Source organism: Notothenia coriiceps, unplaced genomic scaffold (genome assembly GCF_000735185.1).
Source record: "Notothenia coriiceps isolate Sejong01 unplaced genomic scaffold, NC01 NC01_scaffold00029431, whole genome shotgun sequence".
NCBI classification, from domain to species: domain Eukaryota; kingdom Metazoa; phylum Chordata; class Actinopteri; order Perciformes; family Nototheniidae; genus Notothenia; species Notothenia coriiceps.
In genome coordinates this window covers 62,684-86,172 of record NW_011362132.1, presented here as the reverse complement: position 1 = coordinate 86,172, position 23,489 = coordinate 62,684, and the positions used below count along the sequence as shown (strand labels likewise).

The following is a 23,489-nucleotide window of genomic DNA, read 5'->3' as shown; positions in this document are numbered from 1 at the left end:
TCTGTTCATCTCGCTCTGCCTCTGCGCCGCGTCCCTCATGCTGATGCTGATCCAGCTCAAGCTCGCTTCGCGCGTAAATGGAAAGCTTTTACGCACCGCGCGTGTTCTCTTCAAACTATGTAATTGATGTTTTTGCATTGTCACAAGCCTCGCCTGGAGCATAAGTAGGCCTCAGACACTCGGGGTGCGCTGTGGAGATGTAAGGGATGCGGTAATACCTCACTACATAATCTAAAAGAGGAGGGGGGTAAAAAAGCAAGGCGCGCCTCCGGACGCTCACCGCCAACTAAATGTGAGAGGGACTCAGACAACTATAACATCTCGCTCTGCAATAAGAATTCTTGATGGAGTTAGACTGCTTCATTAAGTAGGTTGCCTTAAATATATTAGACTTTATCATGTTGTAATATTTAATCTAATGAGCCCCGATGGAGAATATTTGAAGGACGACTCCTCAGCATCTCCAGCCACAGGACAGCGCCTCGGTCAGACAAAGACTTGGAGACGTATTATCTTTCAGTGATGGCTATCAACACGGACGCAGCCTTTGGGAAAAGCGCCCTTGGTGAGAGGGAAGTTTCCAATCCCACCAACTTCCAGGACACGGAGAAGCTCCTGAGCACCGGGAACACCGAGCCCTCCGGGCAGAGCAACATCAAACCGTCCGACTCCTTCTCCCTCAACATCAGAGGCAGCGTCCGGTCCCTGGATGCGGACCAGAACGGGCACAGATCCCCGCTGAAGTCGGGCTCCATCGGGCATCTGGTGCCCCCTCCCAAGTCCCTGTCCCGGCTCAGCCTGGGCCCGTTGGCCTCCCCGGTGCCGCCGGGGTCCGCACCCCCGACCTACTTCTGGCTCGCCGTGCTGTCCTGTTTCTGCCCCGCCCCGCCGCTAAACATATGTGCCTTGTGGTATGCACATGTGGTGAGTGATATTTACAATTTACTTCAAAATATCACAATGTAGAGGAATATATGTCTGTGTTGCAGATGTTTGGGTTTATTCCTTAAACAGTTTCCAACACTACAAGTGATTTTTCCTTCTGTTGAGTTTAAATAATTCATTACTCTCTTCCTTTCGTTTTCCATTAGTCGCATTCTGTTCTCCATACAGGAGATTTAGAAGGAGCAAGGAAGTATGGGCGCCTGTCTATGCTGCTCAGCTGTCTGGCGATACTGCTGGGTGTGGCTGTCATCATCCTCATAGCGGTTACAATAGGTATGGAAGAAATACATTCTTCAAAAGGCTGTAAATGAATGTAAAATGTAAATGTCTTCATTTCTACTTTTCTCTGATTCTCAGAGCACCAGAATTAAACTGTGGGATGGACGGAGTCACATTTAACTTCATCTGATCTCACATTTGCACAGAAGAGTGGAGGAGGAAGAACGTTTTGAAAAAATTGAAAAAGCACAAAATCTGTTGAAAACAAGCTGAAGAGACTCTTATGTAAAACATATTGCTTTTTCTGCTATGGACGAGAGAAAGAAGAAGGAAAGAAGTCACAGGCTGTTTCTCTTTTTCCGGCAACACTCATGTCTCATCATAAGTAACCCACAAACTCAGGAACAAAGTGAGGAAAACGAGCGCTGCACACAGTTAGTGTTGTCGGATCATCAGACTGCACATGCTGTGGAGAAAGTGTAACTGCTCCTAGTCCAAACTACTGGTGCACTGAAGTACTTTATAACTGCATTTGCTTATTAAAAAAAGGAATTGTTAAATAAGACTAAAGAAGAAGATACCATCATCATTAACAAAAGTAACACATAAGAGTTATATGCAATGTAAAGATAAAAAAAAACACCCTCTTGAGGTCAAAACAAAAGGCATCAGTGCACCTCTAGTTTGTAACTGCCTGCCCTGTTTTTCTTAACATTGGCAACAAAGTACGGACCAACTGTGGGAGGATGTATATACTGATTTCATACACTGTTTACATGCAACTAATGTACCCGTTAACGCCCTGCTGCAGCCATAGTGTGATACCTTGCTTTGCGTGCTACAATATACTGCAAGATATGAATGGGGCTGCTCTCCCTGTATGCACTGTTATTGGCACTCTGATGTTTATACATTTATACTGTATGACTGGTTAACTGTGCATGTCGGAAATAAACTTGAATGAGCATGACAAACTTGAAAGTGAGCTCATCACCTTTATTTGACAAGTGCCGCCAATACTTTATAAAGAAGTATGACGTTGACAGTACACAAGGTAAAATAGGACTTCATACATTTACAAAGAGTTACAATTACAACAGGATATAAGCAGCAATATATATCTTCCAAGATGGAATTTTTTTACATTATTTCAAAAATAAATAAACTCTGAACTGAGAGTTGAACAATTTCAATTAAGACTTGTTAAACTGATGCTTAAGCGTAGGAAATAGCAATATGAAAACATTTTAAATGCCTCAAAATGCAATGAATCTTTTTTTTCTTTAAGAAAGCGATGGTCCGTCAGCGAATCAGTGGAAAGTGTAGAGCAACAGGAGGATTGTGCAGACGCCGATCACCCCGCCTAGAATTAAAGAGTCCCGCCTCTTGCGCAAATTTATTTTCTGGATGAGACTGTTGATGGAGGGGAAGCGATCTGAGGGGCGGGGGAAGTGTGGTGAAGGAAAATAATTCAGTTCAAACTCAGCCTGTCAGCCTGTCTCGCAGTAAGACAGTAAAGCAGAAGGGGAAAACAACAGCGGTGATCCCAACACAAAGGGGAGTAAATGGAGCTTAATGGTGAGTCATATCAGATTAAGATAGAAAACTAAGTAAAGAACGTCAGGTGAAAGAAAACTAAGACACATGATCGAAATGATTAAAGGATACTGGCCAAAGTTGTGACCCTGGTTTGAATGGACTTAAACATCCCACGCTGAAATGTGATGTTCTCTTTGGTAGCCATGGCGATACTGGTAAGAAGAAGAAGAAGAAGAAACCATGAGGGATTAGTTGATTTGAAAATATGCACACATCTGTCTTCACAGCATCACCGAGTAATGTTTCAGCTCAGCTAAAAAGAAGGCAGGCAGGATTGGTTTGCTCTAATAGACCTGTGTGTGTGTGTGTGTGTGTGTGTGTGTGTGTGTGTGTGTGTGTGTGTGTGTGTGTGTGTGTGTGTGTGTGTGTGTGTGTGTGTGTGTGTGTGTGTGTGTGTGTGTGTGTGTGTCTGATGTGGTGTAGTGTGTTACGTAGTAGTAGTAGTCTAAATTTGGATGTGAGTGAATGAAGAAAGAGAAGGGCGGAACAATACATCTTACCTTATTGCATTGTCAATAAGACTATCTGAGCTGTAAACAGAAAAACAGGGAAAAAGAAGAGATCAAAAAAATTAAAGTCAGATCAAATCGACTCAAAAAAGGTTATTTTATAGTTATATGCCCACGAGAACCATACCTAAAACCATATAAATACTTCCACAATTACATGAATCCTTTGCCGTCCATCACTTTAAAACAAAACGTTCTTTATATATTATATAAACGGCATATCTCCTGGTTTTAGAGTCAGGGAATTATACAACAGGATGCAGGGAAAGCCCGTGCTCTGAAACCACACAGCTCTTAGAGTCTATTATCATAAAAGGAGCACTTCCTGCGAGACTGGGCGAAAAGTGCTGGTTAATGGAGGATTTTTGGGAAAGTCAGAATGTGATTGGTAAAATACAAGCTTCCATCCAAGCTGAAGCCAATTCATCTCAATGATATAACAACGTTTGCATTCGTTAGCATTGTGTCTCACAGTTAACGACAAATCATTTACATTTCAGTGTAATAAACTACAAAACTTGACCTGTAAGTAAAGTTGACTAAATGAGAATAATAAAAGGGACACACAGAGCCCACTCCACAGGCTGACTCTGAATGATTACTGTATATCCACAAACCCCCCTCTGAATTACCTTCAACCCATCAGAGAAATAAACTGAAGGATGACATACTAAAGTGCAATGAACACATAGACGGTAACCTGATCTGGTGTTATTTGTTTTAGGTGCACACAGCGGAGCGGACACTGAACTCACGCAGGAGGTTTACATCAGCGGCCATTAGCTGCTGGGATAAGTGACGGGGGGAAAAATGAAGTGTTCAGTCAGAGCCGAGCCGACCATATAAGGTCAGCGGCGTGCATCCTGGCCGACTCCACTGGAGAGCGAAAATCAATACTGCGCTTCATACTTCCTCCTCATCTATCCGTCCATCTCTCCCACTATCTGTCTGATGCTCTCCTACGCTTTCTATTCTCTGCAGATTGCCTTCTTTGGGCTCCTTTATCTTTTCTCTCTTTACAAGAGACTACTGATCTGCATGAAACTACTTCACAAAGTGGTCTGATCACCGGTTTGTAAAACCTGGTTTGAACGCACCTGCCTTGTTTGACGGTGACACTTTTCGAGGTTTAAAGCTTCAAAACTCAGCTGAGAAAAAAAACATTTTCGACATCATGTGCTTCAGACCTGTCCGAGTGTGACAGTAGGCTGGAGGCTTGCCTTTGTTGTTCTGTACATAACAGCAAGGCAGCAGATTTACAAACTAAATGCATTTACATTATATCGACAAAACAAAACCTGTACGTCATAAAACATTTATCTTAATAACTGTATATCAACAAATTATCTTAAATAAAATAACAATCTATTGAAATGGATTGTTCTTGATCGCCTGGTTAAAAGCATAGGGATGCTTAAAGGTTTAAACATGGTTGCTCTGACAGCAATTACATTTAGGTGGGAAACCCTTCTGTCCTGTTGTGGCTGAGGGTTTCAACTTTTAGTTTTCGATATTTAGTCAAGACTATTATAATTATTTAACTGAAAACACACCAACACAACAACATATATTTCTGTTGTTGGCAATCAGGGAAAGATAGGTGTCGAGACTGAGTACGATGTCGAAGCAACGTTTAATTAGGACAGGGCAATATGATTCAATTCACATTTGATATTTTTGACCAAATACCAGAATATCCATATCAGGTTAACCATTAAAGCTTTTTCCAGGAATATTTTCACAATAAGAATTTTGAAAAGTAATCAAAATGTGGATTTAATGACAAAGCGAGTAAAGGGAAATGACAGAACAGTCCGGTGATTACAGAAAAAGACACCACTTCACTGAAATGCTGCCTTTAAAACCGGGAAACAAAACACAAGGGATACTCTGATATCCAAAATCTAGAGACAACATCAAGTCTCATATCACAACATCGATATATTATTGATATACTGCACAAACCTTGGTTCAATTTCTGCACACAAGTCTTTTCACTGCACATTCATCTGAGTATATAAAGTTACGTTTCTGAAGGGTTTCATAACGTCCTCTTCTCTGATGTCTTTCCTCTCCAGGTGATATCTGAGAAAATATCTCTCAGGGTGAAAAATGTGTGTTTCTGGAACAAACTGAGCACATTGGAGAAAGGAACGACTGCAAGGTGACAGCAGGGTTATCTTTCTCTCAGGCTGTGGCCAGTGGGTGGTTTATTTTGAAATCATTACTCATGTTTCAGAGGTTATCACAAAGCACATATCTGAACTTGATTTACCGGTTTCAATCTCTTGAAATCCTGTCATCTCAACAGGACCAATCACAGCCAAATGCAGTTTGGCACTGTCAGTAATGTTACTGTTGGTACCAACTCAGGATCAATGGGTTCAGGGAACAGCGTTAACATTAGCCGAGTTAAGAGCACAGACTTACTGGTCACACAGGACTCCGTTTTAATGTGTCCTGTGAGTCAGCTGATATTCACTGCTAATGCCTCGGCTGTTTATGATCAATGTTGTTGTTTTTTTTGCTATTCTATCTTTCTCTCCTTCCTTTTTCAATTCCTTTTTTCTCTTATGTAACTACTCTTTAACAGATTAGGAACCACACAGCTTTATGAATTTGATATTAAAGAAAGTGTTACCTTTTCTTTTTGTTTTAAGATGAGCGCTGGGAAGGATACTTTGAGCAAAGATGCTTTTGTTTGAGCTTCCATTTTTTTTTTGTGCACAAAATGCCAATTTCTCTCAAATAATGACCTCACATCGGGTAAAATCAACGTACGATAGTATTTGGCAACTTAATCCATCCACCTGACATGTGGGATACCAACATGCTTAGTAAACAGCATGACTAATACACAGGTGTGCCCCGGCCTTTGACAATATAAGCCCACTCTAAAATATGCAGTTTTATCACACAATACAATGCCCACATGTCCAGTTTTGGGTAATCATACTCCAAATTCAAACAATTAAATAAAATGGCGGCTACTATAATTATGAAGGAGGGACAATACATTTATAATAATAATAAATTCAATTTTTATAGGGATCTTCTGGGACACAAAGTCGCTTCTATATGATCTTGGCTGTAGCCCTCGGCTCCATGTTCGAATGTGTTTCTAAGTTCAAATGTTTTTTTAAAGAAATCTCTTACTTTCGGAGATGTTCATGTTCCTTCAGGAAGAGCTCAGTCCTCCTGTTATTCACTCCTGTGCTGCTCTTGTAGGACCTGAGAAAGTGAGAGACGTTGAATGATGATTAAATGATTTTTTTTTTTAAAGTTAAGGCGACACCAAAGTTATGATAATTCATCCTGAGGGGGTCAATGAGGGAGTGTAGATCATTTCATGGCAATCTATCCAAAGGATGTTAAGAAACGTAGCTTGAAACTTTGGTCTGAAAACAGAACGACATCAACAAGTCGATCAATATAAATCCAGTTCACACAAAGCAGGCAAGAGTCTTTATATCACATTACTCAGATGTGAAGGGTTTTATTCCTTTGACCCATTAAGCAGCTTGACAGTTGGCTTACAGAAGAAGTAAGAAACAACTTTCTCCTCCATCTTTACTTCAGCATGCAGCATTATTTCACTCACTCCTATTAACTGATGACTTGATGCTAATTACGTACTTCCTGCGTCAAGGCTTTTAAGTGATTAGCTCTGCTTAACCCTCAACTCATCCTTCTCTTATTTACATCGTCCCCTCCCTATTTGGACTGAATTCATGATCACTATTTAGATCATCAATTAATCATCCCTTTCCTTTTCTGCTGCCCCCCCGCCCCTTCACTGTTCCTCCATACATCTCACCTCCATGGGAATAATTACAATCGACTCTTATCATGGCTGTTATCAGTCAGCATCAGATCAGGAAAGTGTCTCCCCCCTTTCCTCTCTACTGCTCTCACTCTACTCTCCTGATAAAGCATTTCTCAGGCTGGCCACATGTAACCACTCTCCCTCCGTTTGGGCTGAATGAAAGCCTTGTGGTTTGATTTACTGTAGAAGGCACTTAGGAAATATATCCCCAGAGAAAGAGAGAGGGATACAAGATACACAGAGAGAGATGGAGAGAAAGAAGGAGACAATGAGAGGAGGTGCCTCTCATTAGAGGATGAAACGTGATAGAAAAGATGGAAATTATCCAAGGGTGGGGGAGATCAACAACAAACTGGACATTTCTGCCTCCTGCTGGTTGAGAATAACATGACGTCTACAGAGCAGGGGGGAAAGAAGGAAAGAAGGAAAAGAAGGGATTTGGGATATTTTGGAGAGCCAGATACAAAAAGAAATACATTAATGAAATTACATTTAAAGATAAAGATACCATACATTTGGATATCTTTTTTTGTTTGGTTTGATTAAATCATTAAAAACAACATTTTTAAATCAATTGATGGTACATTTGTTTTGCAAAGATTGTCAAATATTCACTGGTTTTCTTTGTCTCCTACAATTGTAAATGTTTGGACTTTAAAGCTATTTAAATACATCACTTTCCCTCTGAGAACGTTCAGGGTAATACTTACATATACTAGTGCTGATACCACAACAGGATTAGGGTTAGGGAATTAGAGAAAAGCTCATATTTTCAACAGAGCAGAGTAGACTACTTCTTAAGAAAGAAATGAGTCAATGACAGCCACTGAAATTAATACAGGCTATAGAATATATCAAATATAAATATACACATTGTATTTTTATTGTCAAAAGGTTCTTACTCAATGTCTCTGTGAACAGAGCCTAGTAGGTCCTCTCGCTCTCGCAAACTGAAGAAGTTGCTTTTGGTTTTGTGGAATTCTTGAGTATAGTCCTGTGGGATAAAACAAAATAAAAAAATAAAAACAAAGATACATTTAAAACATATTTACATGTGAAGCTGAAACACTTTTCAACCACAGAAAATACCAAATACAAATAAGTGAAGTAATGGCATTTACCTGTAGGATGTCTCTGTGTCTCTGTAAGGTGTGCATCAGGGCTGCGTTATGCGATACAACTCCCGGAGTATTTGTGTACTCGGCCATCTTGTCATTGACTGCTGAAAGCTGCAAAACAAAAAGGATAACAATAAATGCAAGGAGCCATTAAAACATACACTTTTGGTAGTAAGCCATCTTAAACGTCTCACTAGTATTTGAATTACTTGGAAAAATTCTAAATAGAGAATACGAAAGTGAAATTAATTTCAAAGTAAACACGAATGTATAATAATATGCATACACCTCAATTCTGATCTAGTTTGTAATTGAAATATAAACTGTAGTGCTTGATATACAATCAGATGTGGCTGCCAACTTCTTTTTCTGTAAACAAATATTGTTAATAATGAAATTCCCTTAAATATTTTCGGCATCACATCGACTCTGTCCCCTGGGCTTGAGCCTTTATGGCTGCTTCTGGAGAGGACCCTATATCCCATCATATATGTGTGTGATATTTGACTTACATTGGCCAATAGCTGCTCCAGCTCAGTTGTCATGGCCACGAGCATATTGTCTTGAGATGAGCCGACAGAACCAGGCCTGATTTAAGGGGAAAAAAGAAAGGATAATAAAGTACTAGCTCAAGTAAAATTAAAACATTCTGTCGTACAAACTATTACAAAAAACTCAGTTAAATTTTAGGCAAGTGCTTAAAAATCTATTAATTTCTATATCCAAGCTTAGTAAAGAGTACATTCACATTGCTAACGTAAAATGAGTTTTGTCAGTCGACCTGCTGTCTCTCGTCCTCTGGTCCTTGCTGCTGCTGCTGCTGTAGCTGGTGCAGAGTTTACTGAAGGACACCAGCTTGAGATCCAGCTCATTCTCCAGCTGTCTGGCTTGTTTACGCAAATCTGGGTGAAAAAACAGAAAAAACACTCAAGAAAAACATCTTTTGATGGAATAAGACATTTCATAACTGACCAAAAGTTTCTATTTAAAAATAGAAAAATTGGCAATAGGAAGTGGACAGGATAAGAAGCATTATACAATACAAATATAACATTATACAATACAAATATAACATTTGCAACTAAGACGTTTTTCTTAATAGTTTTAAGTTGTACTGTAAGACACAAAGCACGTCTGTAACAGATTTCAATCATCCGAACAAATTATGTGGTATTTGTCTTTATGGTTGTATAGTCTTTACTTAGGTACAAATGGGATTAAGAAGTAAAAAGAAAACAATGCATAATTCAAACTCTTTGTTTTTACTGCTGACGACACTGGAGAAAACTTTGAATTAAAGTTATTTTTAACTTGTTTCTTTTTCTCTGCAAAGTCGTAGCAAAGGGTTAATGAGCCAAGGTGAGTTAAACAAACCTGTCTAAAATGTAAGCACCTGAAAGGAGTAGCTACATTTAAAACAGCACTTTACTGTTAAAAACTTGAAGAGATGTTTTTATCACTATAAATTAATTTGTAATCAAGCTCTTTAATACTACAAACCAAAAAGGGGACAGTATCAACAAAGCTAACAATGCAATTATTGCATTAAACGTATCGAGTAAAAAAGCAACTTACAGAGCTTAATAACGTAAACTGTTAAAGTTCGACGCAACAAGCTAACAGGTTGACGTTAGCCTAAAACAGCTGAAGATATTCCTTTTCGGCACGAATACAACGTTTATTATCTTAACGTCTCACGGAACATGTTAAATGTGTCTGACCTTACTCGGTAAAACAATAACAGATGTACATTTGCACAGTTTTCATAAATTATATGCTGAAACACAATGTACCTTCCCAGTAGTTGCTGCTGGTCGCCATGTTTGTTGACATGTCATCATCAGCCGCCAAGATGAACCAACTGTCGCAAATTATAATTTGAGCCACAGCGTCCTCTGCTGTATTCCGGCTGCAAGTGAACCATTTACTGAACCAAATCAATATCTCTCATTATTATATCATCCCGAGGGTCAAAATGTGAAACACAACACCAGAGAGGCCTAATAGCCTCATTGCTTAATAATTGAAATACACTCGTCTCTGGACAACAAAACGGTTGTTTTCCCTGATGTAGCTCCATATCGATGACTGTTCATCGACTAAAGTGGGCTAGTACAAGTAGGCTACCAACATAAAACCTCCCATTACAAGTAATGGATTCAGATTTCAAAGTCATAACAGAACTTCAATATTATCAGTGAAATGCACTTATATCAATTAAAGTCAGCAAAATTGAAATGGCAGAACGGCTGATGATTTAATTAAATTGCTTATGCAGCTATACTCAACAGGGCTTTTGTGCAGTTTTTAAGCTTTATATATCCAGGCTATTTAAGTAGCTTCATTTTGAATTACTTGTTCTTTACCACTTTATTGTCTTGTAAACTTGTTCTACTCCACTAAATCTCAGAGGAAAAGATTGTGCAGTTAATTCCACTACATTTATGTGACAGATACAGATTATAAAAACAAATAAACTAATGAATTATTTGTTTAATAATTCATTATTATTATATCCTTAGTCTTGGTTTCTGTCAATCTTAGTTTATTCGCCTATAGTTCTGGGTCGATGCTTCTGACCCTTGAACTCCCAATTTAAACTGTAATAATGTATTATTTTGTTATTTTTGTGAAATGTATGTCGTTTGTGAAATGTAACCTTTTAATGTATTATATTTTAAAATGTCATTGTAAGTTGTTCATTTTAGTTGACATTTTATATATTCTGTGTTAACTTATCCCAGATCTGATTTGTATTTAAGAAGTCTATCCCAAGACACCATATTTCTTTATTGTCATTTTATGGACATTTCCCCAAAATGTTGTCATATTTGGTCATTTTGGATATTTGACACCAAGACCAATTGTATTTAAGTTTCTTGCATTTAAACAACCTTCTGACAGATCAGTGAGGTCTAAAGAAATGAATTCTTAACCAAATTTCAACAATTTATAAATGGGATTTACTTAATAAGTTTAAGTTTCGCCGGTTGTTGGTTGTAATTTGAGTTTTGCTGCTCACCAGTGGTGTCAAAGTGACACTATGTAAAGACAAGACACAGATGATTAAAGTACATCAGTCGTATTGTGAATCTCTCGGTTTCTTTGCTCATTCTCTTTATTCATCGTCTTGAACATAGGCAGTCATGGAAATCACAGTAACAGCAAGACTGGTGATCATGTTGCTGTAGAAAACAATGACGATGAAGATGATGATGATGCCGTCAATGGTGGAGATGAAAAAAAGCAAAAACTTTGAGATGTTTTCACCGTTCTGCAGCCAACCTCGGCAGATGTTGCATCTCTTTCAAACTGATTCAGCCTATTCAATCAATTCTGTCATTCCTGTTTTCTGTCTTTCTTACATCTTTCCTCTTTTTGTTGATGTTTCTTTAAAAAATGCAAAAGTGCTGTGAACAACTGACACCAGTAAGCACCTGAAGTCCAGCCAGGGATCCTGCTTTGACTAGCCGGACCGACGGGGCCGGGGAGATGGAGGTTGGGGGAGAAAAGTAAGAGAAGGGGGGATGGAAGTGCAGGAGGAAGGAGAAGAGGAAGAGTAGGAGAAGATGAGGAAGTCTGATGGAAATGTTCCCTTCTCAGTGCTGGATCCTCCTGATGGACTGAATCTGGGGAGTCTGGGAGTGGGAGCCAAACTCACGGTAACACTTGTACTCTCCTCCGCGGCAGTCGGACTCCATGATGTACTGGTAGCCACGGTAGCCAGGGAACTGGTAGCACACAAAACTGCAGGAAAAAACAAGAAAATGCTTATTAAATGCAACATAAAGTTATGTAAGTAGGTAAAAGTTCCTATAGCTAATGTGTGTACAGTATTTCCAGTCAGAGTGCGTTTTGGTGCTCAGGACTAACTGAAGGTGTGTAAAGCTTCAAATCAAGGATCAGGAAGATGGACTTACGCTCCACCCTGGATTTGCATGGATTGAACCTCGTTGTTCATCCATCCCATGGCCTGCAGAGAGGGGTAGTCATCGCACAGCTCGAACTGACGACCGCTCATGTTCTCCTTCTCGAAGATGGTCATGCGGGACTCCTTGTGGTTCTGTACAAAGGAGAAGAAAAGAGGTTCAGCACAATTTGAGATGTAGCTCAGCCTAAAATGAGCTTATAGGGTTGTAACTCGGTTGAGTGTTAAACATACAGCACAGCAGATGGGCCTGAAGGAGATCATCCTCTCAATGCGGTAGGAGTTGCTGCCACTGTAGGCCTCGAAGCGAGGGTAGTCTCCCTTCTCCAGGACGAACTGCTGGCCGCAGAAGCTGGAGTGCTCGTAGCCCACCCAGCTGCAAGCAGAGAATGAAAAAAAGTCAGGAAACCATACAAAAATAGAAAATCAGCACACTTTCAGAAATAAATTTGCTCCATTTTTGTTGTTGAGGATTTCAAAAAGTGAGGTTATCTGAGAACTTACGCGCCACACTCGACCTTCAGGGAGCGGATGTTCTCCACACCGCACTCCATGATGTTCTGGCAGCAGGCGGTGAACTCCATACGCCTTCCCTGGAAGTACTCCTGATCGTACACGGTGATCTAAAAAACACGACAAAATGCCCAAGTTAGTTTACAGTTGCCCAAAAATGGCATAACAATTCAAACTGTGCCTAATGCTGATGGGTAATGTATTGTTGGGCGTGTGCTTACCTTCCAAGGGCCCATGGGCATGGGGTTAATCTGAGCCATTATGTCTAGTTTTTCAGTAGTATCTGTGGAGAAATTCAAAGTAAGTACGACCCTCGGACAGAAGTAAAACCAACCTGTATAACGAACAACAACTTTTTTTTCCTCCTGCATGCTGCTCTGGGCGGCACTTTAGCTTTCTCTAAGGCTTGTTTCTCACATAAAACGACAGCATAAAGCTCCTATTTTCTATCTTTGATTTGTTTAAAAATATGACTCCATTATTTGCAGTAAAGGTTAAAAACAAGCCACTCTGTCTTCACTGTAGCTATTTAAGACTAGCTGCTGATATATTGCATTAGAGAGCCTTACATCACTTCCATAGATTGGGAAACTGTGCTGTATTGTTAACTGGTTTGACCTACCCAAACTGGTGAACTGTGTTTCGTAGAGTTCCACTGAACGATCTGCCGAGAAGGTGTGTGTGGGAGTTTATATACACCCATGGGTGACAGGGGCCGGAGGGGCGATGCACGCTGGACTCATGTCAGCACTTTGCTTTGGACTCCATTGTTTTGTTGTTTGAGCCACAGAGGGGTTAACGCACAGACACACCGTGATTCAAGCAAACACAAAGAGGACAAACGTCTATACTGCATGGTGGTAAATCTTATGCTGGCAAAAAAACAGGTAGCTTTCTCCACCAGTTTGAAAGTCCAGAGATACAACTGTTTATGTTTCTTTATGATTTGTTTTGTTCATCCAATCTTTTTTTTTTAGGATTCATGTTTTATTGGGATATTCAGATTTATAAAATAAAATGAAATAACCCTAGTTGTAAGACCCTGTACAGGGTACATCACTACAAACATGTGTATTGATCTGTCTAGACTAGTAGACCATTTGAAAATGTATTTTTATTCTATCCCTTTTAGTTTATTTCTTCACATACCTTATCTTTGTTTAAGTCTGTAGTATGTGTTTTTTGAACATATTTAAAGGATGTCCATCATGCCTAAAACACATCAAGTCTGCTTGGCTGTGCGTGATTTTTTATTATTAATGTTTGTGAAAGGACTCAGATCAATTGTTTGTCTACACTGTGTTGACTCGTTTAAAAAATGCCTTTCAACCGTAATCTGATTTCCTGAAACATAATACCAAGTTTCTTGATGGCTGGAAAAACAGGATCAATGACATTTACATTGGATTTAAAACAGAAGGACAGTGGCTGTGTTGGATATTGAATCCAACTCTTTAATTGGTCACGGCAAAAACACAGCAATAATTAATTGTGTAAAATAAGAAAGCAAAGAGCGAACAAACAGAAAGCACTGCAAAATACACATTTAGGAATGGCTTACATAGGTCAGCACATCAGCCAGACTCCCTGTCTGTGTATGTGTATGTGTGTGTGTGTGTGTGTGTGTGTGTGTGTGTGTGTGTGTGTGTGTGTGTGTGTGTGTGTGTGTGTGTGTGTGTGTGTGTGTGTGTGTGTGTGTGTGTGTGTGTATCCATGTAATTCCCTGTGTACTAGAGAGTAGAATGTATAGAAATAATAAGATGAATATTTTGAATATAACATGTTTCTTATCAATATAGATGTATTTAGCTCAGATTGTGTGTGTGTGTGTGTGTGTGTGTGTGTGTGTGTGTGTGTGTGTGTGTGTGTGTGTGTGTGTGTGTGTGTGTGTGTGTGTGTGTTTCTGCTGATGATAGCACCAGCAGCTCAGACGTGACAAAGGGACTAGCAAACTCAGCAGGCCGATGTGAAGAGCCCACAGTGACAGTGATTCTCAATGAACATAACAACACCTCACTTTCTTATACGTTCACAGACCAACCTGCGGCAGCAATCTCATCTTTAGTAATTGTTGTCATTTTTATTGGATTGAGGTTTCAGATCAGTGGGGACTGGCTCGATTGAGAGCAGCTTTGTGCATTTCTCCTATTGGCCAATCAGGGTACAGCCTACAATATCATGGTAAACATCTGCGGTTTGCAAGAGATAAATACCAGTTAGCAGTCAATAACCCTGTCTAATACCCACATCCACACAACACCGTAAAGGTTAGAGCCTTAACAATGTCATGAAATTCACATGTTATCACTCCAAACTAGTTAAACTGCTGTTACTACTTGCCTTTTCTTTATTATTATTTTTTACAATATATATATTGTTTATATAGTAGGCCTAATTTACAGTATTATACTAAAAAACATCATTACATATAGTCAGTGCAGAGCCATAAGAAGCATTAATGCAGCTGGATAAGGACTTCCTGGACTTACTCACTCACCTGAAATCTCCTTATAATCTTAATATATATAGGCCACTCTTTGTCTTACTGTAACAGGGGCTTAGCTGGTGTGGCTGCTGTTGCAGCTACAGTTGCTTGGTTATTGTTATCCTCACACACAGGGCCACTGCAGAGCTGTGATGGATAGTCATGTGTGACTGAGATCTCCCGTGAGTCATGCAGAGACTTTACATGCATCAGTAAAGACGGAGAGAGAGACATAAATAGGATAATTAAAACCTCCCCTCAGTTGTTTCCATTCTACTCTCTCTTCCGCTCCTACCAATGGGTTACAAAGGTCTGACGTATTTTATTTACACCACAGTGAACATATCTGTAAATCTAGAGGAAATGCAGAGCTGAATGTATCAATGTATTTTATAATATTTGGTTGATGAGGCTGCAGGTAGACTTTTAGGGGGCTAGTTGTATTACAATCAGTGCTGCCAACACATTAGTGTAAAAATACTCCATTACAAACAACAGTCTTGCATTCAATCCTATAGGAACTACAAAACAGTACCCTCTCCCTCCTAGAGGTGGTGATATTTTCAACTTGCTCTGCAGAGAGGCCTTTTGGATTCACAGTCTTAGGTTTAACCTTTTCTTTAAAGTTTATTTCACGTGATGTATGCAATAAGCCTAAACTTGTTCTTTGTAGGCCTGATTTTGTTACACACAACTGTTTTCTTTTGTTTCTGGTGTGATTATCATCCAGGGGGTGTGGCACTTTGACATTGCTTTGGGATCGCATGCTCGGACCCATTATCCAATTGATTTGAAATCCTTTAACCAATTATCCAATCAAAATGTTACACCCGGTTAACCTTATGTGTGCTTTTCCGTGTTCAAACATTTGTCAGTTGGTTTTCTGTCAGGGGCGGACTGGCCATTAGGAATACCGGGAGTTTCCCCGGTGGGCCGGTGCTGTGTGTTGGCCGGAGGGCCAAAAACAAAAATAATAATAAAAAAATCCTACCGGCCCACATTTGTAAGTGTTCCGGCCACTCCCTTTTTTTTTTTTTGATTACCTAAATCCTACCGGCCCACATTTGTAAGTGTTCCGGCCACTCCCTTTTTTTTTTTTTGCTTACCTAAATCCTACCGGCCCAAATTTGTAAATGTTCCGGCCCAGCCCAGCCCAGCCCAGCCCAGTGGGCCACACCCCACTGGGGTTCAGGGGGAGTGGCTATACGGCTGTACCCGTAGGATAGAAAAGGGGTGAAGTGACGTCTGACTCAGAGGTCGAGCAGCTGTGGAGAAGAACGTCTTGCCCACATTCTGTTACTGAGTTTAGGATAGTTAGCTAGCAGGTTTATTGTTTTGGGTGCAGTCACTTTTGCCTCCACTTGCTGTTCAAATAAATGTTGAAAGAAAAAGTAAATCTGTTTACTGTTCTGTTTCATATGGGTGTTGAAGAAGAAGAAGAAGAAGAAGAAGAAGAAGAAGAAGAAGAAGAAGAAGAAGAAGAAGAAGAAGAAGAATTTGGAGGGAAGAAACCTTTTTTAATGGTCACACATGCAGAGCACGCAGCACACACAGTGAAATGTTTTCTCTGCTTTTAGCCCATCCTAGTACCAGGAGTCTAGTACTAGGAGCAGTGGGCAGCTATTGTACAGCACCCAGGGAGCAATGGGAGTGAGGGGGGAAGGGGGATGTCCGGTGCCTTTCTCAAGGGCACCACGGCAGGGCAGGAGGTGAACTGGGACCTCTCNAAAAAAAAAAAAGTTAAATGAAAAAAATATATATATATTTTTTTATTTTGCCTAAATCCTACCGGCCCACATTTGTAAGTATTCCGGCCACTTCCTTTTTTTTTTTTTTGCTTACCTAAATCCTACCGGTCCACATTTGTAAGTGGGCCGGCCCAGCCGTTTTGCCGTTGGCTACCTTTGTTCTATCAGTTTCAATTTCACACATCAGGCCCGTAGCAGCTGTCACTGCGCAGTGAACGATCAGGAGTGAGTGACTGAGAGACCTAGCTGGCAGTTGCTTACAGATGGATAAACAAGCTCCAAAGCGTAAAGGCGTTTTTGTATAGTTTGTGTATACAGTTACAGACAGTATACAGTATTGTAGCGAGCCCTGGGTTCAGAGGGAGGGACTTGTATAGGCGGGGGGTGGCAGGGAAACGGGGTTCAGGGGGAGTGGCTGTACGGCTGTACCCGTAGGATAGAAAAGGAGGAAGTGACGTCTGACTCAGAGGTCGCGCGGCTGTGGAGAAGAACGTGTTGCCCACATTCTGTTACTGAGTTTAGGCTAGTTAGCTAGCAGGTTTATTGTTTTGGGTGCAGTCACTTTTGCCTCCACTTGCTGTTCAAATAAATGTTGAAAGAAAAAGTAAATCTGTTTACATTTCTGTTTTATATGGGTGTTCAAGAAGAATTGGGAGGGATGAAGCCCTCTTTAATGGTCACACATGCAGAGCACACAGCACACACAGTGAAATGTGTTCTCTGCTTTTAACCCATAGTACCAGGAGTCTAGTACTAGGAGCAGTGGGCAGCTATTGTACAGCGCCCGGGGAGCAATGGGAGTGAGGGGGGAAGGGGGATGTCCGGTGCCTTGCTCAAGGGCACCACGGCAGGGCAGGAGGTGAACTGGGACCTCTCCAAGTAGAAGTCCACACTCCAAATGTAGGTCTGGTCGGGGACTTGAACCGGCGACCCTACGGCTCACAGTCCAAGCCCCTTCTGACTGCCATAGATTTAGTCCCTAATTTTGCTCTCAAAGTGCACCAGATTGATGCATTTAACTTCAACATTTAAAAAAAAATCTTCCCAGGGGAGCTTGCCCCCGGACCCCCCTAGAGAAGGTGAGGTCCACCACCTGCCCACAACCCCTGTTAAATTGTCTCACCCACATTGAGGATGCTTCCTACGCCCATGTTTTATTCCATGTGTCAAGTCAGGCAAATTGGGTCAAAATGTTATTGTTTCAATGACCTGTTAACATTAAAATCACTAAATATATGCTGTAACTATTTTTCTCTAGGCAACTCAAGGGCTCAGGTAATGTGATTACTATATGAATAATTGTCCAAAATAACATAAAATGCATAGGGTTTTTTGTTAAGTACCATACTTTCGTCGCCGGCCGGCCGAAACATGCCGCGCATTAAGTGGGCCTGTCTGTCAATTAATCCCCGGGCCACTTTCCCCCCCCAGTCCGCCCCTGTTTTCTGTTGGCACATCAGTCTGCCCCAGTCCCTTATTTGAGCTTTTCTAGAAATTAGACTTACTTGATAGGCCTACATCATTCGGCCCTGAAAGCGTTGTTTCGTAGTCAATGTGACTTTACCTTATAAACCGTCTGTGTTTGTGTTCGACTTAATGCTCATGTTTGAATGCACTTTTCGCTGTGCTTATGGCCTTAAACAGTTCAGATGACAGAAGGGTCGATGAATTCAAAATGACACTTTCTCATTAATAGCCCATTTGTCATCTGCATGTTTGATGCGCGCATTTTGTCGGTTGAAGCGCAGATTGCGCGCAGCAGCATCCCCCCCTCCCTCCTTGACAGCAACGACCATCTGCCGCCTCTTTTTCAATTTCAAACAGCAAATTATTTCCCTGATACTTCCAGCTCCCCTTGACACAAGAGAAACAGCGCCTTGGAGAGCAGCTGCGCCAAAAAAGGAGCAGAGGTCCCCGCGCTCTCCTCACCAAACACTGCGCTGCACCGCTCTGCATGCTCAGACACAGACTGCAGGCTCATGAAGACGAAGCGGATTTGAATTAAGCACCGGATAACATACAGCAAGTGTGCATCCTTCGGCGAGGGAGGGAGAGAGGGGAGGCAACTGTTTAGTGTCTTGGAAGCCCTGGGTTAGTCGGGGGGAGGAGGAGCGGAGAATGAGCTATTCTTGTACCAGAAGAGGCAACAGCCAGGACCCGGCAACAGCTAAGAAGCCTGTCGGTAAAAATCCGGACAGAGACACCAGAGGCACAGCAAACAGCAGTAACGGCAGCCCGAAGCAAGCGATGAGGGTTAAGAAAGGCTGCAACTCCACCGAGGTGGGGGTCCCGCTGACCATCGAGGAGGACCTGCACGGCAGCCCGGTGATCACCCCGGAGGATGTTCTGGGCTTGCAGAAGATCACAGAGAGTAAGTTCACTGTCGGTGTTTGGGTGACACTAAGAAGGGCAAAGCTGCTCCTTTATGAGTCATGTATCACGTCATACTTTTCCCACTTATTTATGTAATCTACAGCGGACCCATTCAAACACATGGTGATGAATCATTGTGGAGCCCCCTCTCTGGGTAATGTTGCTGCATATGTGATTTAAACCTCCTCTGGGTTCATCTCAGCAGCACTGTGACCTGTTATGTGTAGTGTCGAGGTTGAGATTAGCACACAATCTCGAAAGTGGGTGAGGGGGGCTTTAAACCACCATGTGTGCAGTTTGAAGTGCAATCATTCAACCCAAATACAGATGACACAATAATAATAATAATAATAATAATAATGACTTGGATTTTATAGCGCCTTTCAAGAAACCCATGACTTACTTACATCTCTTGAAGAGCCAGTTGGATGTATTTCGACGTACGTATTTGCAGAAATTGATTACAATATGTTTTCATAAGTGTATTTATCAATTGAAACTAAGAATAGTTGTGTTTTTTGTTATCTTGAAATGATTACTTGATATCTATAGGGAGTTGTTCCTCTTTATTGGAGTTGGCCATGTTGCAACACAACCAGGATCTAGCTCTAGAGGAGTCCTTTCATGTTTTTACCTTACCTGAAGACCACTTTAGTTTTCCCACACACTTGTTAACTGGTATGCTTATGCTGCTTGAATTGTAATTGTTCCTGAATGAGTGTAATGTTAAGGATTGCATCTGATGAAGTAAAGGGCTTCAACGCATCACGGTTTTGTACTTGGTGTCCATTTCTGCAGGGTAATCAGTTGGTTGCAAAACCCTTTAACACACTGTCCCTTTAAGTTGCATTAAGTCTTAACGTCAGGATGATTTTATTTGAGTTGAAAGGTGCAGAGTGAGGTAATGTCGTGACAGAGGAGTCATCCTTCAAAGCAGCCTATGAGTTTGCATGAGTTCAGCGTAGAAGTTTTCACATGAGAGGAGATTTAAAACATCCAGGTGTCAGGTTTGTGTGCGCAACTCTTGTCAAAATGTTCTAGCTGAAGTTTTCAGTTGAATTTTGTAGTAATTTACAAGAGCTTTGGATTTTAAATAAGCTTATTAGGAATGTTTTATGGGCTTCACCAACAAGAGAGCAAAAGTGGTACTGTATCAGTAGTAGAAGAAGCATTTACTCAGATAAAAAAAAAGTGATAAGGTCCATTATTTAATTAGGCAGTGTCAAAACACCCTATTAGCTTATAGGTGAAAGTCTTGCATCCAAAATCAGTAACATGTACTTCGTGTAGTTAGAGTAAAACTATTTGTTGCTGAAAAACAACCTCTTTAATTTGTATTAGTAATATTATTGTTTTATTTTAACAGATATTTTAATTAAATCATGTGATTAGTAATATTCTCTTGTGGGTCAAAATGGAGAGTATTGTGTTGTAGAGTAGTTTAAGGTCTAACATTGTGCCATTTTTCAGAAGATTATCATTTGTTTTGTAAGATGTTAATCAGAAGATTAACTACTAACAAAGCAATGTGTATACACTTTTTTTAATCACAAGTAGAGCTGCTTATTCGCTGATAAACAAACTAATCTTATACGTGTTTTCATAGCTAAGGGCCTTCTCTGCCACTTGAGACATTCTGATTACCATACTGAGTGTGGCTAAAAGCTTCAAATTGCTAATTTAATTGCATATTCATCATGTCATAATGTGAAATCTGCTGATTACTTAATGTTTTATTTTTAATTATGTCACAGCTCTCAATCTCAACAAGCCTCTTATAGAGAACAACAGGATGCTATAGCGGCTGGGGAGCTGTTATGTGCACAAGAACATCCATCTCCAACATCCATCTCCACCTCAGGTCTTAAACCAGCCGTTAGCTAACAGGTGGCCAGCAGGGCATTTGACTATTTAAAGGCCAGTATAATACCCGACTTACATAACACGGTTACAGGGACCGAATCAAAACATACTTAGTGTGATAACATGCAGGTGTTATGAGTTCATGTCCCTCTTTACTCAAAAATAGTATATTTTTACCTAATCTTCATCAACAATTACGGCCAAACTTAGTCAAGTTTAGATCAACTTTAATTATATTATTTAGATGCCAATAAGTAAATGATATGCAACCACCATGAAAGCAATATCAATTAAATTAATAAATAGGTCAGTGTCCAGCTAACTAAACCGACAAACATAAATTCAGCATGTTTATTTAATGCCAATATGAATATATTTTCTTATACAGACTTAATTTACAATTCTCAACAGTATTTAAGATATAAATCAATATGAAACACCCTGCACAACAACATGGGGTTATCCTGTTTAGCACTTCTAGCGTTTCCCCACACACAACAGGATTTAAAAATTGAATTTGCTATTATTTGCAATTTGAAATCAGAGTGGCCAGGATGCACTTCTTAAATTCACCTCTTAAAAACATCTAGTCAGCTAATCCTTAAAACCATTAAAAAAAGGAGTGGTCCTCAATCTGTTGGATTCCTGTGGAGTCTGTACTGACATTAACTGTCATTTTAATTGGACTAACCAAATGATGTGAAGAGTTTGACACTGTCACATGTCACTGTCACACTGTTCTGTGAAAAAGTTATTTTCTTACAAACGGATTTCTACATCATATAATTTATTTCCTATTTTGTGTAACTCTTTCACGCAGCTCAAGATAACACAGGAGGTTTACGTAGGGATGAGGAACGAGACTTTGCTCATCCAGTTCAGCATAATCACAGCTTACTGAGCAGAGGAAGAGCTGGGAACATCTTTGGGCTCAGCTTGTTCCTCTCCTCTTTTTCTAACGGTAGTTGTAATGTCTGGTAGTGTTTTTTAGCTTCAGCTGTATTTGTACACACACCTGTACAGAACACATGTGCAAGAATCTATGTTTGTGTTGGCTGCACAGCAGAGGTAACACCATAATGACTGTGTACAACAACTCCTCCTCTAAAGTCCTGTCAAAGTCGGTAAAGTTTTACTTATCCGAGTGACAGAATAGTTTTACAAAGAGACGACCTTAGACTATAACCAGATTTTTATTAAACTCTCAGTTTGTTTTACACTGATATTCCCTTTCCCTCAAGTAGCACTCTTTTTGTGCATACTGTGAAAGGTAAAATATACCTCTACTTATCCACAGGAGGAATATATTGATAAATGCATAACCTGTGTTCGGTTGTGTTCTATTCCATTTTAAGTGTTTCAACTTGTTCATTAAACTATTTCCCTTACCATTTGTTGTCAGTATGTTCGTTCATTCTCTAAAGTACCATCTTCGGAAATTACCCCTCCGTACACCACGTCACACAACTCGCACCACAACCCTAGCCCCCCAGTGTGCTAGTTTGGGGTGACGCGCAAGCGTACAGCAACACAGGTTCTGTGAAGTGGGGTTAACGAAGGACACCCCTAACGGATGTCATAACTCAAAACATCAGCGAAAACCTATTTTCGCAAATTGGTTCATTGTGCATTACATTACATCTACTCTCAACAAATACACAAAGTGACTTGACTAATAGTCTAGGTGGTATTCGTTGTATTCAACCTAGTCTGCTCATTTGACTCGTCTTTCCGACAAGATAGAAACGTTTAGAATGAGTTAGAGTCGTCGAACGAGTAAGTGCTACCTACCTCGTCTTGTACTAACAACCATGAAACCTTTCATGAAACGAATGTGTTTCACTCCAAGAGAGGACACTCTGAAGACGAGAGCTTTCGTCGAAGTTTGTCGTCCCGAAATAATTTTGAGTCCCTGACAACAGTTCGGACCGACAATGACTCAAAAGAAGTTAACAAAATTGAAACTCGGTGTACCTCTTACACTCGTCCGTCATTGTTCGACTCTATTCGTAGTGTTTTGTTGTCTTCTCGAGTCACAAAAGTTCGACAAAGAACGAGACAAACTCGCTGTGTTCGCGACAGTTCGTTCGTACACCGTACACACATAAATGTCAGGTATAAATCAGTAGATGTCTCATACCGTTTAAGCGTCATATCCTCTTCTATATTTCCTTGCTGTCTGCTCCCTCTCCACACACCCTCAGACGGGCGAACAGAGCGACATGGTGTCCCCCGTACGAAGTGCAACGACATCACTAAGTCGCACGTAGGTGCCAACGCACCGCTGTATGGAAAGAGACCGTCGTCGTTACTGCGGCGGTCTGTCCTTTCTTCTCAAAAGATTTCTGGTATTATTCCTTAGG

The 23,489-nt window shown here is 40.6% G+C and overlaps 4 protein-coding genes across 5 annotated transcripts in view; 2 read left to right on the top strand and 2 right to left on the bottom strand.

Moving 5' to 3' along the window:
* Positions 1 to 285: 285 nt before the first annotated feature.
* LOC104958820 (tumor suppressor candidate 5 homolog) lies at positions 286 to 2,110 on the top strand. Its single transcript, XM_010786621.1, has 3 exons — positions 286 to 924; positions 1,092 to 1,218; positions 1,303 to 2,110. Exons 1-3 carry the CDS (start codon positions 523 to 525, stop codon positions 1,314 to 1,316), a joined length of 543 nt encoding a protein of 180 aa, XP_010784923.1. The 5' UTR covers positions 286 to 522; the 3' UTR covers positions 1,317 to 2,110.
* Positions 2,111 to 2,135: 25 nt separating this feature from the next.
* On the bottom strand, positions 2,136 to 10,089 carry LOC104958819 (Golgi SNAP receptor complex member 1-like). Of its 2 annotated transcripts, none has more exons than XM_010786619.1 (9): positions 10,010 to 10,089; positions 8,998 to 9,118; positions 8,729 to 8,804; positions 8,220 to 8,327; positions 8,001 to 8,092; positions 6,429 to 6,503; positions 3,264 to 3,293; positions 2,833 to 2,915; positions 2,136 to 2,607 (listed from the first exon to the last, which is right to left on the bottom strand). In XM_010786619.1, exons 1-9 carry the CDS (start codon positions 10,047 to 10,049, stop codon positions 2,561 to 2,563), a joined length of 672 nt encoding a protein of 223 aa, XP_010784921.1. In that variant the 5' UTR covers positions 10,050 to 10,089; the 3' UTR covers positions 2,136 to 2,560. The 2 variants fall into 2 exon arrangements, with proteins under 2 accessions (XP_010784921.1, XP_010784920.1); XM_010786618.1 differs by having other exon boundaries at positions 2,136 to 2,599.
* A 1,726-nt stretch (positions 10,090 to 11,815) lies between these two features.
* On the bottom strand, positions 11,816 to 18,924 carry LOC104958815 (beta-crystallin A1-like). Its single transcript, XM_010786616.1, has 6 exons — positions 18,912 to 18,924; positions 12,879 to 12,940; positions 12,649 to 12,767; positions 12,379 to 12,520; positions 12,137 to 12,279; positions 11,816 to 11,963 (listed from the first exon to the last, which is right to left on the bottom strand). Exons 1-6 carry the CDS (start codon positions 18,922 to 18,924, stop codon positions 11,816 to 11,818), a joined length of 627 nt encoding a protein of 208 aa, XP_010784918.1.
* The window catches only part of unc119a2 (unc-119 lipid binding chaperone a2), a 12,298-nt gene continuing 7,424 nt past the window's right edge, over positions 18,616 to 23,489 (top strand). Inside the window, exon 1 of the mRNA XM_010786617.1 lies at positions 18,616 to 19,261. Within this exon, the coding sequence (XP_010784919.1) occupies positions 19,009 to 19,261 (253 nt within the window). The 5' untranslated portion in view covers positions 18,616 to 19,008. The remainder of the gene's footprint in view (positions 19,262 to 23,489) is intronic.

What these genes read in the sequence shown, in the direction of transcription:
- LOC104958820 (XM_010786621.1), top strand. Translation starts at nt 523, where the DNA reads ATGGCTATCAACACGGACGCAGCCTTTGGGAAAAGCGCCCTTGGTGAG. An exon ending in CCTTGTGGTATGCACATGTG is followed by an intron (nt 925 to 1,091) that starts GTGAGTGATATT and finishes GTTTTCCATTAG; the next exon opens with TCGCATTCTGTTCTCCATAC.
- LOC104958819 (XM_010786618.1), bottom strand. Translation starts at nt 10,049, where the DNA reads ATGTCAACAAACATGGCGACCAGCAGCAACTACTGGGAAG. An exon ending in CAGCAGCAACTACTGGGAAG is followed by an intron (nt 9,119 to 10,009) that starts GTACATTGTGTT and finishes TTTTTCACCCAG; the next exon opens with ATTTGCGTAAACAAGCCAGA. An exon ending in CAGGGTCACAACTTTGGCCA is followed by an intron (nt 2,600 to 2,832) that starts GTATCCTTTAAT and finishes CCCGCCCCTCAG; the next exon opens with ATCGCTTCCCCTCCATCAAC.
- LOC104958815 (XM_010786616.1), bottom strand. An exon ending in CTGAAGGTCGAGTGTGGCGC is followed by an intron (nt 12,521 to 12,648) that starts GTAAGTTCTCAG and finishes CTCTGCTTGCAG; the next exon opens with CTGGGTGGGCTACGAGCACT. An exon ending in ATGCAAATCCAGGGTGGAGC is followed by an intron (nt 11,964 to 12,136) that starts GTAAGTCCATCT and finishes TTTTTCCTGCAG; the next exon opens with TTTTGTGTGCTACCAGTTCC.